The 17,776-nt window shown below is 57.1% G+C and overlaps 1 protein-coding gene across 1 annotated transcript in view; it reads left to right on the top strand.

Moving 5' to 3' along the window:
• Positions 1-2,460, top strand: part of LOC101662884 (forkhead box protein L1) — a 3,360-nt gene extending 900 nt beyond the window's left edge. Inside the window, exons 2-3 of the mRNA XM_004704752.2 lie at positions 3-169; positions 2,355-2,460. Of these exons, the coding sequence (XP_004704809.2) occupies positions 3-169; positions 2,355-2,460 (273 nt within the window). The remainder of the gene's footprint in view (positions 1-2; positions 170-2,354) is intronic.
• The last annotated feature ends 15,316 nt before the right edge of the window (positions 2,461-17,776 follow it).

Below are 17,776 nucleotides of genomic sequence, written 5' to 3' on the forward strand. Positions count from 1 at the left end.
CCCCCTCGCCGCTGGCCAGCCCCGCCGGCCTCCGCCCGCCCTTCAACGCCTCGCTGATGCTCGACCCGCACGTGCAGGGCGGCTTCTACCAGTTGGGCATCCCCTTCCTCTCCTATTTCCCCCTGCAGCTCTCGGAGGCCGCCGCCGCTGCCGCGGCCTTCCAATTCCAGTAAGGCGGGCAGTGGCGCGCCCCCGTCCGCACTGGCCTCCCGTGGGGCAGGGCCAAGGTCTATGACGAGCTGCCTTTTCCTCGCTGCCTCCGCCGTGGGGGCGTCTGTGCCTGCGTCTCAGCAGTGGACCCTTCCCGGCCCAGAGTCGCCCTGAGACGTAACAGCCGGGACTTTGTCTCCACCTCATGGAATGGTGCCAACTTCGGCGACCCACCACTGGGCCTCCAGGACACCCGAGGGAGGGAGGGAGCGGCTGGACAGTCACAGCCAGGATGGACAGACAGAAGTCTCCCATCCCCACACTGCTGCCTGGTTCTGGTGTGCGGTATGCCTGGGCTTTGAGCCTGTCTGGGTGGTGGGCGTTTGCAGCTGTACCTGGCCCTCGAGTCCAGTCGTGGGGGCCCAACGGTGACCTCCGTGTTTTGGGGTCCGACCAATGCCGAGTGGACGTCCAGCAAGACCGGGGACATTTTTCATTTCCGGTGGAGAATAGGTCTCTTTCTTCCTGGGTTGTAGAAGGCACAAGCTCTGTCCGCTGCCTGAATGCTCGGTTGGCGTCTTTAATTCCGCCTCTTTGCCAGCCTCTCTATTTAGAAGGCCGCTGTAGACCCTGGGAGGGCAGGGAGGCCCCCTCCAGTGCACACACATTTGTAACCTCCTCCTGTCTGCTTGCTTTTGTTTATAAGGGATCAAAAGATTTCAGTGGGGCTCCGGAAGGGTGGGGGGGTTGGGGGGAAGGTGCCCTAGGGTATGTCCGATTTTTTTCCCATGATTTTTTCCCCCTCTTCAAGACCTGGGTTTGGTTTTGTGACAGTTTCCAGAGTCGCATGTCAAAGGACGGACTACTTTTAAGCAAACACACACGGAGCAGCTGGAGGGAGATGGGTTAGTGGCCGGGGTGGGGGTGGGGGGCGGGGGACAACCGCTGGCCTGGATTGGCTGGAGGGTCCTTTCTGGACCCCAAAGAACAGAGGCTTGGTGTGTGTGTATGGTTCTTCCAGGTCCCCACTTCCCAGGCTTCAGCGGGTCCTCCCAGCAAGCCCCCCACCCTGCAGACCTAGAGCCCACAGCTAAATAAACACCTTCACCAGGTGGCTGTGGCCCCGGGGGAGGGGGGACTGGGTGGCCAGGCTCTGCCACCAGGGTCTGGTTCTGCAGAAGGGAGATGCTCACAACCCGAGGTTCAGCTTGGGGCTTATGGACAGATACCCTACCTTTGACTCTCACTGCCATCAAGTCACAGCGACCCCCACTCTAGGACCAGGTCAAACCGCCCCTGGGGGTTTCCAAGAAGTGTAAGGGTTTCTGGGAACCAAAAGCTTCACGTCTTTCTCCCAAACCTCAGCCTGGTGTCTGTATCCTGAGATCCGACTTCCTAATTCAAAGACATTGTACGTCATCCGGTACCAAACACCATGGCTTCTTGGGGCTGGGGGAATCCCAGAGGGGCCTTTCAAGGCATCCCTGGGAACGGGGTTCAAGACAGATAAACTCACTACTATCCTGACTCCCACTGACCCCACGGGGCAGAGGGAGCTGTCCCTGTGGGTTTCCTAGGCGGTCACTTCTTACAGGCAGTACATGCTTTAAGCAAGAGGCCTTGTTGCTCGTAGGCTGGCCAGTCCCCCATGGTTGGAGGTTGACATCCACTCAGCATGGGCCAAGCAAGGACAGGGACAGGTTTTCAGACAGCCTTCAGCCTTACAAACACCTGGGGCCACCTTTCTCTCAGGCACAGGGAGTCAGGTGCCAACCAGTCTGGTCTGGTGAGTGTAGCAAAGGCCCTCCCAGTCCTAAGTGAAGGCTTTAAGAGGCCTGGTGGCACTGTCTGGGAAGCATCATTGGGGGTTCAAACCCACCAGCCGCACCGACGGAGAAAGACGAGGCTGTCTGCTCGCGTGCAGAAAGGCAGCCTAGGAACTCGTCCCCAGGGTGGTGGTGAATCAGGGAGGAGTCCCCGGGTTCCTTTTTTCCCCCCACACTGAGTTAACTTTCTGAAAACTTCCTGTTCCGACCATGTTGGACCCTGACCCAGAAATCCTTCTGTGGCCTGGTAGGGGGCTGCAGAGGCGGCACCTGGGTTTTCAGGCCTCTGAGGAGCCCCCTGCTGAGAGCCAGGCTCATGGAGGAGAGGAGCTGAGAGTGGGTGGGAAGGCTGTCATTGGGTATGCAGTTGTCCTGAAGGCCCGTCTTGGAGAATAAAGTTGTATTTGCATTAACCTCTCTCCTGGCTGCTTCCCTGGATCATGGGTGGGGTGGGGGGCGGGGGGTGGGGGGAGAAGAGGAATAAACAAACAGTGTGATTGGAAAGAGGGGACTGGGAGCAGCCTGCACAGTGGTGGCAGTCTCTCAAAGGTCCAGGCTCCCCGGGAGGGAGGGCTCCCTGACCGGAGGAGAGACCAGCAGCCACAGGTCTGGGGACGCAGCTTGGACAGCTCCCAGAAAACTCCACACCCATTGCTGTCGAGTGGGCGCCGACTTGCAGTGACCCTGTAGGACTGGGTGGAACTGCCCCTGTGGGTTTTCCGGACGACAACACTATGGAAATAGAAAGCACACATCCAAAGCACCGAATCCGTTACTCATCTTGAGCTTCGGACCCTGCGGATCGCAGCCCAGCGTGGAACCTCTGTGCCACCAGGGCTCCGGCAGAAAGGGCCACGAGTGATGGTGGCAGTGCTGTGGATTCGCGCTCCCCACGCCCTCACCTGTCTGAGCTGGCCGCCTGGGCTCTGCTGTCGTGGTGCATTTGGGTGACTTCTCTGGGTCACTGCTGCTGCAGAAGGTAATATATGTAGAGTTCTTCACAGCACAGTGTAGACATATGTGTGTGTGTGTGTGTGTGTGTGTGCGCGCGCGCGTGCCTGCTCGGGTGAGCATGTTTCTGCACGCATCCAGAGAGAGTCTGGTGTCTGACGGGCTCATGTCTCCCCACCCAGCCCACCCCCCACACTTCCCTCGGGTTTGGGAGAGAAGTGGACAGCAGGCAGAGGGCATTCTCTATGGAACGGACACCTTTCTGCCTTGTTGGTGAAGAACGTGGCGGTGTTGGGTCCTGGTAAGGAGCCCTGGGAGTGCGGGGGGAGGGGGGGCGCTGCTAACCACGGGGGCTGCTTCACAGCCGCGAGAGAGGTCGTCTGCTTCCATAAAGAATTACGGTCTCTGAAACCCACAGGGGCGGCTGTACTCTGCCCTACGGGGTCGCTGAGAGCCGGCGTCGACTCGGAGCAGTGGGCTCGATCTTAGTGGCCCATGTGGCTTTTGTCACGATTCTGAATTTAACGATGGGCTGGGAATGAGGAATCCACCAGATCTAGAAATGGGTCTGACTCTCATTAAACAGAATCTCTGTTGCCTGGGAGGGTCAGCTAGAAACAGCCCTGGGGTTGGCCGCAGTCTGGTGGGCATCCTCCTCCTCCTCTCCATGGACCTGGCGTGGCCCTTCCGTCTCCTAGCACGGCTCATTGCTTCAGGCCCTGATGACACACGCGCGCGCACACACACACTCAAACATACATGCACACATACCCACACACCCACATACACACATGCACACACACATATACACGGTTATACATATATACACATACATACACATATATACGCATACACATAACATTCACACACATGCACATGCATATACACACATTTGCACATTTATACACCTACACACATACACACATACAACATTCACACACATTCACACACATGTATACACATATATACATGCACACACATACATACACACATATATACAAACACATACGCACATTAACACACACATGCACCCATATATACACCCATACATACACACATAATAGTGGGAAGTATGGCAGGTGCCTGTATAATGACATATGTTTGTATGTGTGCATATGTAAAACATATATATCTCCCATATTTCCCTCAGCGGGTGACCCTGCCCCCAGGGAGGGGTGCTGGAGTTCTGGGAGGGGCAGCAAAAGCCCATGCTGACACTTTATTACACAATGGGCTGCTGACCATAAGGTCAGCCGGTTCGAGCCCACCAGTCCCCCTGGAGGACGAAGATGAGGCTGTAGGCTCCCGTGAAGAGTGGCAGGGGCAGACAGGTCCGCCCCGTCCTGCAGAGTGGCTTTGAGCTGCGGGGACGCGATGCTGAGGCTGAGCAGGCCCTGGGTCCTGATGGGCGTCTGGAGTTTTCATTTCACTGTTTTCTTTCTGCAGAGCGGGTGGGAGGCCGCCTGCGTTTGGGAGCCTGTGCGTGTATCCGTGTTCTCTACACACGTGCCCAGAAGCCCATCATTGTTGCACCTCGGTAGCTGAGTGGTCTCTAAGGAACCCCAGTCTGTGTTCTCCACTGAGCGATTTCTCATCTGTTACCCCGGTGGTGCCATACAAACTTCATGAGTGTTTGAGTTATGGCATGAGAGACCCGCAGCGTGCGAAGACCTTAGGTGGCATGCAGAGACACCGAGAACTCGCCCTGCACAACCTTCGCTGGGACAGAGAGCTGGAAAGGGCAGCTCCGTCCTCTGGGCTCGCTGTCCGGCAGCTGTCATAGAGCGGAATGGTCCCCGGGCTCTTCGATGCCCTGTGTGATTTTTGAGAACCAGCTCAGGGCGTCTGTAGCCATTTCCAGCCATCGCCAGTCAGAGAGGGTCTCCACGAGTGTCCCCTGCCGCTTCCCACTGTGCCCAAGTGTGAGCTAAAGAGCCAGTCCCCTAGGGAATGCTTGTTCCAACTGGGGGCCAGAGCCTGTCCGCCCAGATGCCCAGACGCCCACCCAGACCTGCTCAGGTGGGTGACACTTCACAGTGCCCGGTGCCCTCTCCCCATGACTGAGCAGACCCCAGCCCCAGATGGAAACCAGGCATATCCCACAGCCCAACTTCTTATCCACAACACAGGTGGGCACAAGCAAAGCCAACCTGGAAATGAAGCGGATTCCACCCACATTCAAGCCAGCTTTAAAAATCCCCCCAAGAGCTAAAGGGACAGGCCACTACTCTGCTTGTCCTTCTCTAGAACCCAGCTTGGGTCCAGGGTCAGGCAGACACTGGGGTGGTGGGCAGAGAACTGAGACACTGACAGGCAGGGGTGCCCCCCCACACCTGGTGGGGGCGCTGTCTCTTCCAACAGCATCTACATGTCCGTTGCCCAGGTCTTCACAGCCAGCGGCTCCACCCTGCAGGACACAGGTGACTAGGCACAAATTCAGCTCTCCCTGGGAGATGGGGAGAGTGGCGTCAGGGGACCCACCACCCCCGGAACTACAGACATAGCCATCTCATTAACCAAGGGTGTCTTAGTGGGACTTGGGGGTCGGAAGAAGAGGGTGGTGGAAGTCTTGGGGCAAAGACTTGATCTTACCTTGCTTTTCCAGTGGACTCTGTCGGGATTCTGCCCGGAAATAAAGCCCCCACTTGCATGGCCCAAGGAGTGCCTGGCGGCACAGTGGTTGTGCTCTGGGCCACTAACCACAAGATCAGCAGTTCAAGACCACCAGCATCTCTCAGTGGGAGAAAGATGGGGATTTCTACTCCCCTACAAAGTTAGAGTCTCGGAACCCCCCGGGGACAGTCCTGACCTGTCATATGGAGTCGCTATGAGTCAGCCCCGACTCGCTGGCAGGGAGCTCAGTTTTGGGGTGGCCCCATTGCTCTGTCTTCTGAGATGACTCCAGCCCATGTGGGTGGATTCCCAGATCAATGGGGCAGTGGGCAGGCGCATGGGAGCCCTGGTGGCACAGGGTTCGAACCCACCCTCTGCTCCAAAGGAGAAATATGGCACCGTCTACCACCAGAAAGCCTCGTGGCCTGGGAAATCATATGGGGTGGCTCCCACGGTCCAGTCCACAGGGTAGCTACGTATTAGAGTGGACTTTACAGGCCCCGGGCAGTGGGGACTTTGGCTTGGCCACCCCAGGAAGCTGGACCACCCGGGACTAGCAGAGGTGGGGACTGCTGACTATCAGGAGCCAGAGTGTGTGTGGACACAGCCACCAGGTGGCCACAGATCTAGAGGGGGGCTGGAGGAGAAACACCTGACCCCTCTCCCTTCCCTCCTCCCTCTCACATGGACAAGCCGATTGGCTGAGCCTACTGGAAGTTCAGCCCACCAGGAGCCCTGGCCATGCAGTCTATGCAGACCAACCTGGAGTGGGAAAAGGGCTGAGAAGGGGCCAGTGCAACACAACAGTTGTGTGTGTGTGTGTGTGTGTGTGTGTGTGTGTGTGTGTGTCCCTCCTTCGGCCAGGTGGTTGCAGCTGATCTGGCTGTGAGGAACCATCCTGGCTGCCTTCAATGGTGCTGGCGGACACCTGGCAGGCAGCAGGGCCCCAGGTACCGGAGACCGCCGGGCTTCTCAGAGGAGGTGGCTCTGGCCCTGCATAACAATGTCCCTTCTCCGTGTGAGCGGCTGCTGGTCTCCTAGCAGCAGGTGCTGCTGGCTGAGGGTCAGCTGTCCCTGGGAGCAGGTTCAGCCCCAGCCTTTACATTTACGCTGTGGGCCCTTTGCGAGTCTGCTGAGCAGCCAGGAGTGGGGTGCGGTGGTGGACGGGCTTGTGTTCCCCTGGGTTTGCTAAGCAGCATCTACCATCAAGGTCTTCCCTTCTGGGTCCCTCCCTGCACGCGACTGCTGCTGCGCTCATCTTGAACAGGAGTCAAAGGTCATGCGTCCCCTTGGCCCAAGTGCTGAGGGCTGGGGCACAGAGGGGGTGTCCAGAGCATGCTGGTGACCCCCGACTTGCAGCCACTGATTGTTGGGTCCCGTTGAGTGGGTTCTGGCCCACAGCAACCCCGCGCACAGCTGGACGAAACAGCGTCCGGTCCTGCGCCACCGCACAAACGCTCCTGTTCCCGAGCCCATGGGTGCAGCCGCTGTGCCCTCCATTGCGCCGAGGGCCCCATGGGTGCAGCCGCTGTGCCCTCCATTGCGCCGAGGGCCCCATGGATTCAGCTGCTGTGCCCTCCATTGCGCCGAGGGCCTTCCTTTCGGTGGCCGCCCCTCCACTGTACCGAGCACAATGCCCGTCTCCAGGGACTGGTCTCCTGACGACGGGTCCGAAGTACAAGGGACACAGTCTCGCCCTCCGGGCCTCTGAGGGGCACGCTGGCTGTGCTTCTTTCCCACAGATCTGGTCGTCCTTCTGGCCACCCACAGTGCTGACAATCGTCGTGACCAGCACCGTACTTCAAACCATCCACCGATCCTTCTTCTGTCCTCCGTACTCAGTGTCCAGCCCTCGCAGGTGCAGACAGCTCAGACTGCTCCTGGAGACCCCAGGGAGCAGGGGGAACCGCCCCTGTGGGTTTCCCAGGCGGCATGCAAGTCTTTACCGGAGGAGAAAGTCTCGTCTTGCTCCCGAGGAGCGGCTGGTGGTTACGAACTGCTCACCTTGCAGTTAGCAGTGCAGCGCGTAACCACTGCGCCCCAGGCCTAGGTGGCATCTGAAACACGAGGGGCCTGGACACCCTCGAGTTCACAGCTGACTCACGCCATCCGGAGGTGAGACACAGAGCCTCCCGGACGGACAGCCGTGCGCCTCATCCAGCTCCTCCGGGCCGCTCGCTGGTCTATTTCTGCTGTCTCCCACAGGGAACTTTCCGCCCTCTACAGGGGAAGCCCTTTCTGTCAACGCACGCCTCCCTCCGCCCCCGCCCGCCCACCTGTGACTGAGCAGACGCCCCCTCGGTGTTTCACAGACAGTCAATCTCCAGGGAGCCCACTTCTCCCACTGAGACGCTCGCTGCTTTCCAAACGCCAAGGGTGTTCACGGTGAGCCGCCATCGCAGCTCCTGAGTGAGCCCGGCCCTTCTGCCTCCAGGAGCGCTGGCAGCACAGTGGCCGGCACGCGGCTGCCGACCCGTAAGGCCAGCCATCTGGTCCCACCCATGGGTGCCAGGGAGGACAAGGGCAACCGCTAGTGTGAAGCCGACCGAGGCAGGGACCCCGGGCTGCCGCTAGGCTCGCTTCTTCATTTTCCTTCAAACTGGTGGTGGCCCGGCAAAGGGGGGCCAAGCAGCTGTCAAGGTCTGTCCGGCCCACTTGTTTCGTCAGACCCACTGCCGCCTCACGATGGGCCATCCCTCGTCCACTTCCTCCCAGTGCCTCCCTCATTCTCCCCCGGCCTTCCGGGCTTGGTTCCTGGGTGGAGCTCTGGTCCGTCTCACAGGGGGCCATGGGTGGGATCAGACAGCACAGTCGGGTTGACCAGCCGCAGTTCAACACGACCAGCGGGGGCTGGCTGCCTTGATCTGGTCGAGGCCCCCTGGGGTGTGCCCCCGCTTGGCCTTCCCTTGCAGAAACCCTGGTGGGGCCGTGGTTACACATTGGGCTGCGATCTGAAAGGTCAGCAGTTTAAAACCACTGGCGGCTTCTCGGGAGAAAGATGAGGCTTTCTACTCCCCTAAAGAGTGGCAGTCCCAGAAACCCCCAGGGCCGGTGCTAGCTGTCCTACAGGGTCACTGTGAGTCGGCATCCATTTGGCAGCAGTGAGTGAGCCCTCACTTGCTGAGTGACCATGGGCAGGTGACCCAGCCCTCCTGTCTAAACAAGGGGTCCGGTCAGCAATGCCCCATCGGGCTGCCTGGGTTCACACCTGCAGATGTGGGGGTGAAGGCAGAGTGCATCCACTTACGCCTGTTCTGGATCCTGCACCCAGGAAGCGGCCTGGACAGGGCGGGCCTGACCGCTGACCGCAGATGCAGCTTACATGTTCCGTGTATGTGTTCCCTGTCGGCTGGCGACGTCCTTGTGCTGCAAGGACAGGGGCCAGCCAGTGTGCTCCCATTGTCGCAACCCGATGGGGACAGCAGATGCTGGGTGGCTGACCCCCCCTCCCCGGCTCATCTCCCCGCCTTGCATCCCTGGAGAGGATCAGATCTTTTGAACACAATACCCAAAGCAGGGCGCCCTGGGACACACGCTGAGGGGGGTGGGAGCCGCTGGTGAGATGGCTTCCTGGGTCCAGAGAGCAAGACTCCCCGGCGCTCCCGGCTTGCTCGGCTGATCTCCTGGGGCTGTCTGTCTGAACCCCAGGCCTTGGGCGGAAGGGAAGCTCTCCATTGCTCCACCACAATAGTGGCTGCAGACCCCAGGCTGGCTCCGGCCCTCTCCTGGTGGGTGGGGGTGGGGGGGGGCACCGGGAGGGCAGCAGGAGACCAGGCCAGAGGAGCAGTGTTCCCTCCATCCCTGCCTCTCCCAGTCAGCCTTATAAAGTGCAAAGAACATTTCTTTTAGATGCTGGGGCTAAATATAGCCGGGGCTGGGTCAGCTGGAACATTTTTAGAAAGCACATTACAAATCAGGAATGCTTGGGAGAAATAAATAAACTTTCCCACATTTCTGGAAGCCGGCCTCCCTGAGCCCTGGTGGGCCAGATAGGATGCGGGTGGGTCCCGAGGCTCAGGTGAAGGCCCGCCCTGCAGGGGGCGCTCGCGGGCATTTCCTCCTTAGCAGAACTCTTCCAGCGAGGCCACAGGGCGGGCGAGAGGGCGAAGCAGCCCGAAACCAGTGTCCAAGCACCGGATAGCTGCTAAGCGCACAGGTTGGAGGTTCAAACCTGCTCAGAGGGAGACCGGCCTGGAGATGTCCCGCAAAGGGGCTGGAATTCGCTGGACAGCACCGTCCAGCTGAATACATTGAATATCAATATTCAATTGCATATTGACTAAAGGTCAAGGCTCAGCAGAAGGAAATGGCAAGGAAGGGAAAGCCATAGGTTCCCAGTGGGCTTCCCTGCTGGTGCCTGCAGCCTCTTAGGGTGCTCAGTGAGGCTTCCACCGGGGATGAGACCAAGCAGGGGAGAAATGGGGACAGTGGTGTCGATGGTGATGATGGAGATGGTGGTGGTGATGATGATGGTGTTGGTGATGGCAGTGATGGTGATGATGATGGAGTTGGTGTTGGTGATGGTGATGATGATGGTGTTGGTGTTGGTGATGGTGATGATGATGGTGTTGGTGATGGTGATGGTGATGGTGTTGTGTTGGTGACGGCGGTGATGGTGATGATGATGGTGTTGGTGTTGGTGATGGTGATGGTGATGATGATGGTGTTGGTGATGGTGATGATGATGGTGTTGGTGATGGCGGTGATGGTGATGGTGAAGACGGTGATGGCGGTGATGATGATGGTGTTGGTGATGGTGATGGTGATGTGTTGGTGACGGCGGTGATGGTGATGATGATGGTGTTGGTGACGGCGGTGATGGTGAAGGGGATACTAATCTAGACGGTGATGATAATATGACGTGGTGGTGAGGAGAGTGGTGGTACTGATCATGGTGATGCAGAAGATAACGGTTATGGTATGAGAAGGGCTTGGAAACGCTGACCATGTCCGTGTCTCAGTCGCAGGGCGTCTGGCCTGGTTGGCCATTGGCGGGCCCAAATATTGGTCTTGACGTGGAGCGAGGGTTTTGAAGTACATGTTGAGGGATCAGAGCTATGAGGAGGACTTGTAGGGGTGTCTGCACCCCTCTGATAGTCTGCACTTGGTCAGCACGGGCCCTCAGCTTCTCTGCATGTCCTCTCCTTTTCACGGTGGACAGTGACGCCTCGATCCCCCAGGCTTAGAGCCGGACGTGTCCCTCAGCCAGAGCTGTGGGGACCTATGAACAGTAGGAAAGAGGGGCAACCTTCCGCCCGGGACCTAGACTCCCCTGTAATCCCGTAGCCACCTGCGGCCTTGCTTCCAAGAGGTTATCGTCAGTGTTCCGTGGATTCCGCTGTTCCCTTCCATCATGAGTATTGAGAAGCACACACACGCGTGCATGTTTCCCTCAATGCTGTGTTTTACTTCAGTGATGCTACCACCACCAGCACCATTGTCATCACCGCCACCGTCACCACAACCATGAACTTCAGTACATTTAAAAATACGTATTCCCTCTGCATTGGTTTTGACTTCATCAGTGTTATCACTGCCGCCATCACCATCATCGCCACTATCACCACATCACCATCGTCATCACCATCATAATCACCTCCATCCTCCTCCTCCTCCTCCTCACCACCCCACCCTCACCCCCACCACCACCATGATCACCATTGTTGTCACCGTCACTATCTTCATCACCATCACCATCCTCATCCTCACCACCACCACCACGATCGTCACCATTACCATCTTCATCATCATCACCACCACCATCATCATCATCCACATTACCACCACCACCACCACCATCAATCGCCACATCACCATCTTCATCCCCCTCACAATCCCCATCATGCTCATCCCCATCCCCTCATCACCACCGCCATTATCACCGTAGGCATCACATCACCACCACCGTCATCATCATCACCACTATCACATCATCGCCATGATGCTCATCAGCAAAATGTGTTCCATTGTTTCCTGGATGGTGCGCAAGCGGAGGGCACTGGGAACACAGACCTCTCGAGCCTTCATACATGCTGACATCCGGCAGTAGAGCGAGGAGGGGAGCAGGAGGTTATCAGTGGACCGATTGGAACATTCCCTTTGGACTCATTGCAGAGCGCGGGAAGGGGCAATGGATGTGTGGTGGCAATAGACTTGGTTTGCACATTCCATTTCAGTCTACCATCTCTCACGGGAGGCAGCCGTTCTCCCCATCTCCCCTTCACTCACCCACATCCCCGCAGGCACCCCGGCACCCAGACACACCTGAACTGAGGGTGCCCGCTCCCAGCTGGGGTCCTCCCTGAACCTCCTGCTGGGATACCTGGCTAGGACACTGGGAAGGAGACTCCCCCTCCAGACGGTGCCTGCACCTGCAGACACAAGCAGCCACTTGGGTCTGTAACGGAAAGCCCGCGAGCTTGGGGACCTGGCCGTTACCTTTAATTAGAAAAACAAGCAAACATTTTTATTGGCCCACATATAATACAATTCGATCTTTACCATAGTCAATTTCAGATCACTTTCTTTTTATCCGTACTCATTGTTAGTCATGATTTTCCCCCCCCAATTTTGGCAAAAAGATACACAAGAAAGCATTCTCTGGTTCCACAACATCTACACGTGCACTTCAGGACCACCGATTGTACACTTCATGCTGTGCCCCGGTATCGGTCTCCCTCTCCAAGCTGTCCCACCACCATGACAGGGACTCAGCCTCCCGTGCAGAGCAAACACCCTTCCTCCGGCGCCCACCATGACCGTAGGCCGAGCTGGTTTCTTCTTTTAAAGTACGTTTCTTGATGCCATACTCACATGCCATATACTTCCATGGTTGAATCGCTTTTACGAGCTGCAGATACATCATCACAGTCGGTTCTAATGCTCCCCCGCCCACTCCCCTCCCCCTCCTCACCACCGTCTGCTTCATGTTGATTCCACCTTCCGGCGGCAGGTACAGTACCATGTCCGACTGGAAGCACCGCTGTGAGGGGCGAGGGGTTTTCATCACACTGGTGGCCAATCGGAGGGGGGTGACAACTCTGATGTTAGGGAGTCCTGCCCTCTGCTCTCCGGCTGTGGCTCTTGTTTTCGCTCATTACAGGTGAGGTAAGTGAGATGCACAGGGTTGAGACACCTGCCCAAGGTCCAGGAGCTAGTAAGCACGGAACTGGCTTGCAGATCCAGACTCTCGGTAGAGGGCTAGTGTTGTAAAGGGCCACACACCTGGTCTCCCTATTCTGGTCTTCAGGAGAGCCACCAACTCCTCCCCATTTGCGTGGGCTGTTCTGGGCACAGCACAGACCAGCCAGGTCGATGTCTCAGGAAACCCCTCTGTCCTGGGCGAGCTGGGCCATTGTGCAGAGAAGGGATTGCTGGCCCACCCCTGCCGACAGCACTGAGCAGGGCCTGTGAACCTGTTGTCTTCTTGTCTCCAGCCCTCGGTCTGCTTTCTGGAGGTTTCCAAGGGCATAGTTGTTGGATGAGCGAGTGGAATCAAGCTTGTGCTGACTGTGGGGGTGTCCAGTGTGTGAACGATCGATGTGATTTATTCATGAATGCTGACCATGCCATGAGCCACCCTGTAAAGTGTCATGATCTAGCCGTGAGTGAGTGGCTGCCCTTGCCGACACAGTGCCTACAGCAAGGGAGACAATTAGTAAGGGGATGACGGTGGTGGTGGTGTTGACGAGGCTGATGGTGATGTTTATGCTGACGGTGCTATTGATGAATCTGATAGTGCTGCCGGTGTGCTGCTGCTGCTGATGGTGATGGTGGTGATGATGGTGATGATGATGATGATGATGACGACATGGTTATGGTGATGGTGATGGTGATGATGGTGGTGATGATGATGGTGATGTAATGGTGATGGTGGTGATTCTGATAACGCTGATGTTGGTGAAGATGAAGATGATGGTGGTGATGATGATGATGTAATGGTGATGGTGGTGGTAATGATGGTGGTGATTCTGATAACGCTGATGTTGATGATGGTGATGATGGTGGTGAAGATGAGGGTCAAAAGATGACCGAGCCTTTGCCATGTGTCAGGCTCTATGCTGAGGCCTTTGTGAGCACAAACTCTTTAATCTCTAAATAACCCTACAAAGCGGGTGGTATTAAGTCCACTTTACAAGTGGACTGTCACCCGTAGAGTCCCAGCTCTCAGAGCTGGTGCTGGACGAGGCGTCATAGCCGGTGAGCTTGCCTTTAGTGCTGTAGCTAGCCAGGCATGACTGCAGAGGGCATTAGCTGGATTGCAGATGCTTAGCTGCTTGGTGTGACAGTAGTGGGCATTCAGACAGATGCTTAGCAGCCCCCCACTTAAAGTGGAAGGACACCCACCCTCCTACCAAATCCCATCCGAGACAGTGGTCCTCCACCCTGGATGCACAGAGCACCATCCAGAGAGCGGATGAAGGCAGTGCCGAGTCTGGTGCCCTTGGACCAGATGGGGCCTGTGGTGGTTACACAATTTCAGGTCAACTTGATAAATAAGAATGAAGGGGCGGAGCCTACCCTGTCAACCAGGTCACAACCTGGTGACCCCTCCTGGTGGGCATGGCCTTCTCCTGAGCATTCTGGGAGCTTCCTCTCTTCCTCCCTGGAGGTGGGACACACTCTCTCTGCTTCACTCCGAGAGCTGGAGGGGATCACGCCAGCACCGAGAGGCTTCCACCACCACTGGATCCACAAGACTTTTCACCCACCAGCCTGTGATCGATCTTCTTGCATCCAGCATCATTGCGTGTGCTGTGTGAGTCTGAAGAGGAACTTATGAACTAGTATTGACATATGGGCTGATATTGGACTTATGAACTTGATCCGGACTGGGCTGGGATGTTTTCTTAATATACGATTACTCTTTGATATAAAGCTCTTTCCTAGACATGTATGAGTGTCTCTGAATTTGTTTCCTTAGGCAACCTGGGCTAACACAGGGCCACCCGCTCACCAGGGATTCTCCTGCAGTCATGGCTGGCAGCCATTAACCACCTAGATCCCACCTGGACCTCACAGAGCAGCTCCCAACTGGGGAGGATGTCAGCCTCTTGGCACATTTGCTAATGTCTACAGACATTTTTGGTTGTTCGAACTTAAGGAAGGATGTTGGGGGGTATTTTTTGACCCTCCAGACCAGCACTGTCCAACAGAAACATGAGCACCCCAAAGCCTAACGGAGTAGTGTTTAAAAGCCTGGTGCCATCATAGTTGTGCGTTGGGCTGCCCACCCCATGTCATCTGTTCTAAACAACCAATCGCTCCTTGGGAGAAAGACGGGGTTTTCCAAAGGGTTAGAGTCTGGGGCACCCACAGGGCGGTTCTACCCCATCCTTTGGGGCTAAAATGAGTCCGCCTCGACCCGATGGCCGTGAGGGCGAATAGGTACCAGTAGGAACCGTGTCAGCTCTGACCCATAGTGACCCCGGTGTGACAGAGGACACACTGCTGGCCCCCTGCCAGCCTCACCATCGTTCTTGTGCTTGAGAAGCTGCAGGAAACTAGGGGGAGAGAGACGGAAGCTCTCATTTTCGTAACACATTTTATTTCACCCCGCATCTAGGAAGTGCTATCGTTTCAGTAGGGACCCATAGAAAGAGGATTCACACGGCACTTTACGTTCTCTTGGCACGAAGCTTGTATCAGCTGTGGGCACAGTGGTGTTTAGACGAGCCACGTGCTTGAACGAGGGTGGGATGTCTGCCTCCTGGCTTCCCCGTGAGCGGACAGGGTCATGCTGGGTGGGGCTACCCTCGCACACGCTCATTAAAATGCACATACTTTATTGTGTTTTCTAAAACATGAAACTAGGGAAGTTTGCATAGCAAGGTAGGCTCCCATTCAATAATCTACACACAAACGGACTGGAGACTCGGGCCATGTCGCTCACAGCGAGTTCATCCCGGAGACGTCCACTCTGCTGGGTCAGTCCCTGTTCATCGTCTCCCTGCCTCGCCTTCCTCCTCAGCTCTGCTTGAGGGTCAGTGTTGCCCATCGGGTCTCTTCAAAGAGGCAAAGCACTCACAGTTGGCATTGCGTGCAGCTGTAAAGGGGACCCTGCCCATCACCTTGTGTCCAACCTTAAAGGGACAGCCTCGTCTCAACTGTCCACCAATCCCGGCCTCTTACATAGCCTGGGTTCCACTCTGCATCCTCCTTCTGGTCTATCGGAGGCTGGGTCGGGCAAGTCTAGTCAGAACCACCAATGGCGCTGCCCGGCCACCGTCCAGTTCTGGTCTTGGGAGAGATGAGGCTGCGGCTCGTGAGGGCTCTTCATCCGCATCTGGTCACTGGTAGGTGCCCTGCACTGCCTCATGGCACTTATTGCAAGTGCCGGGCGCGACTTGGCCAAGAGTGCCTTGTTCTTCTTGCAAGCGCGGCCACCATGTTGTGTGAATTACCCAATGGTATGCTCCCCAGCCCCCTACCCAAAAGACACCATGCAGGCCAAGGTGACACCATGCTTGTCTTCCCCCCCTCCCCCACGGCATGCAGCACAGTGCCTGCCCACGGAGCCTCTAGACTCGGTGTTGCCACAGCATCTCCCACATTCCTCCTGCCTGATGTCCCGTCCGTTGACCCCTCCCAGCGTACTCTGTGGGGTATCTGGGCAGGACGTCGTCCTCCATGGCCGAGGCTTCTCTCCGAGCCCACCCCTCACATCCACCTAATGGGCACATGGGGGGTGGGCTTTCCCTTTGGTGCCCACTGGGCTGACCCCACCTCATGTTGACCCTGCAAGGGTCAGACCTGCTCTTTGGGGGCTTAGTGGCTGTGGCCTTTTGGCAGCAGTTTGCCAGGTATTTCTTCCAAGGTGTTCGTGGGTGGGTTTGAACAGCCAACCTCTTGGGGAACAGCTGGATTTGCCTCCTGGGGATGTCTCCACATGAGACCCGATCCCCCAGTGCCACTGCTACCACCGAGCTGGTGGGACCCACAGTTACCCCGAGCCTCACAGGGTCACACTGCTCGCTGGTTCCCGGGCACGTGGTCAGGTCCCCCTTCTCCCGGGCTGCTGGGTGGGCCTGACCCCAGCCTTATTTAGAAGTCTGCCCGGCCCCCTCTCTGTTCTGCTCCTGCGTGTCCCTGTGTGTCTGGGGCTGTGCATGGCATGTGTGTACAGTTTGCGTGTGTGTGCAGTTGTGTGTGTCTATGTGTGTGTGTGTCTGAGGCTGTCTGTTTGTGGTGTGTGTGTATGTAGTTGTGCATGTGTGTAGTTGTGAGTGTCTCTGTGTCTCTGAGGCTGTGCGTGGCGTGTGTGCAGTTGTGTGTCTGTGTCTGTCTGAGACTGTGCATGGCATGTTTGTAGTTGTGCGTGTGCAGTTGTGTGTGTCTATGTGTGTGCGTCTGGGGCTGTGCCTGGTGTGTGTGTAGATGTGCATGTATGTGTCTGTGTGTCCGTGCCCGTGCGTCTGGGGCTGTGCGTGCTGTGTGTGTGCAGTTGTGTGTCTGTGTCTGAGGCTGTGCCTGGTGTGTGTGTAGATGTGCATGTGTGTGCCGTTGTGTGTGTCTGTGTGTCCGTGCCCGTGCGTCTGGGGCTGTGCGTGGTGTGTGTGTGTAGTTGTGCGTGGGCGCATGCTCTTGCGCCCAGTGCTGTGCGCGTGCAGGCTGCAGAGCCGAGCAGCAGGCAGAGGTGCTGGCTCTGGCCCTGCCCTGCGCCCGACGGGTGGGAGGAGCCAGTCGCCGGCACCCTCTGCCTCTCTGCTCTGCCCTGAATTCTTGACTCAGCTTCTCCAAGTGCCTTGTTTTTATTAGCAGAACAATATGTAATAATAGTTGTTAAAATAATTGTCTTTCTGTTTTTACATCTGTAAGGATTAAGCTAAACAGCATGGGGCCCATGAATCTATTCCCCACCCGCGGACCGCGGCCCCAGCGTCAGTCCAGCGACGGGGCGGGGGCCACTGGCCTGAGTTACAGCAGCCATTCATCAAGGCCAGGCTTCAAACAGGGGGCAAGCCAAAGAAAACCCCGTCAAGACGGCCCTGCTAGGAAGCGGAGCCGGGTGGCCCAGGCCCGGGCTCGTGGAACCCCGATTGCTAACAAGTGCCACGTCGCCGCCGACAGGGTTGCCCACGGGACGGACCGTGGGTCCCAGCTCTTAAACTGCGGTGTTTCCCTTGGCTCCAAAGGGCCAGGCCTCCTTGGGCTTTAAAGGTGGAGTAGACTGTGCCTTGCCAGAGCGGGCTGGTTCTTTGCATCTGAAGCGGGGCTGCGGTGGGGGTGGGGGTGGG

This window comes from Echinops telfairi, unplaced genomic scaffold (assembly GCF_000313985.2).
Source record: "Echinops telfairi isolate 266 unplaced genomic scaffold, ASM31398v2 ScPeMD7_2291;HRSCAF=2852, whole genome shotgun sequence".
In the NCBI taxonomy this organism is placed as follows: Eukaryota; Metazoa; Chordata; class Mammalia; order Afrosoricida; family Tenrecidae; genus Echinops; species Echinops telfairi.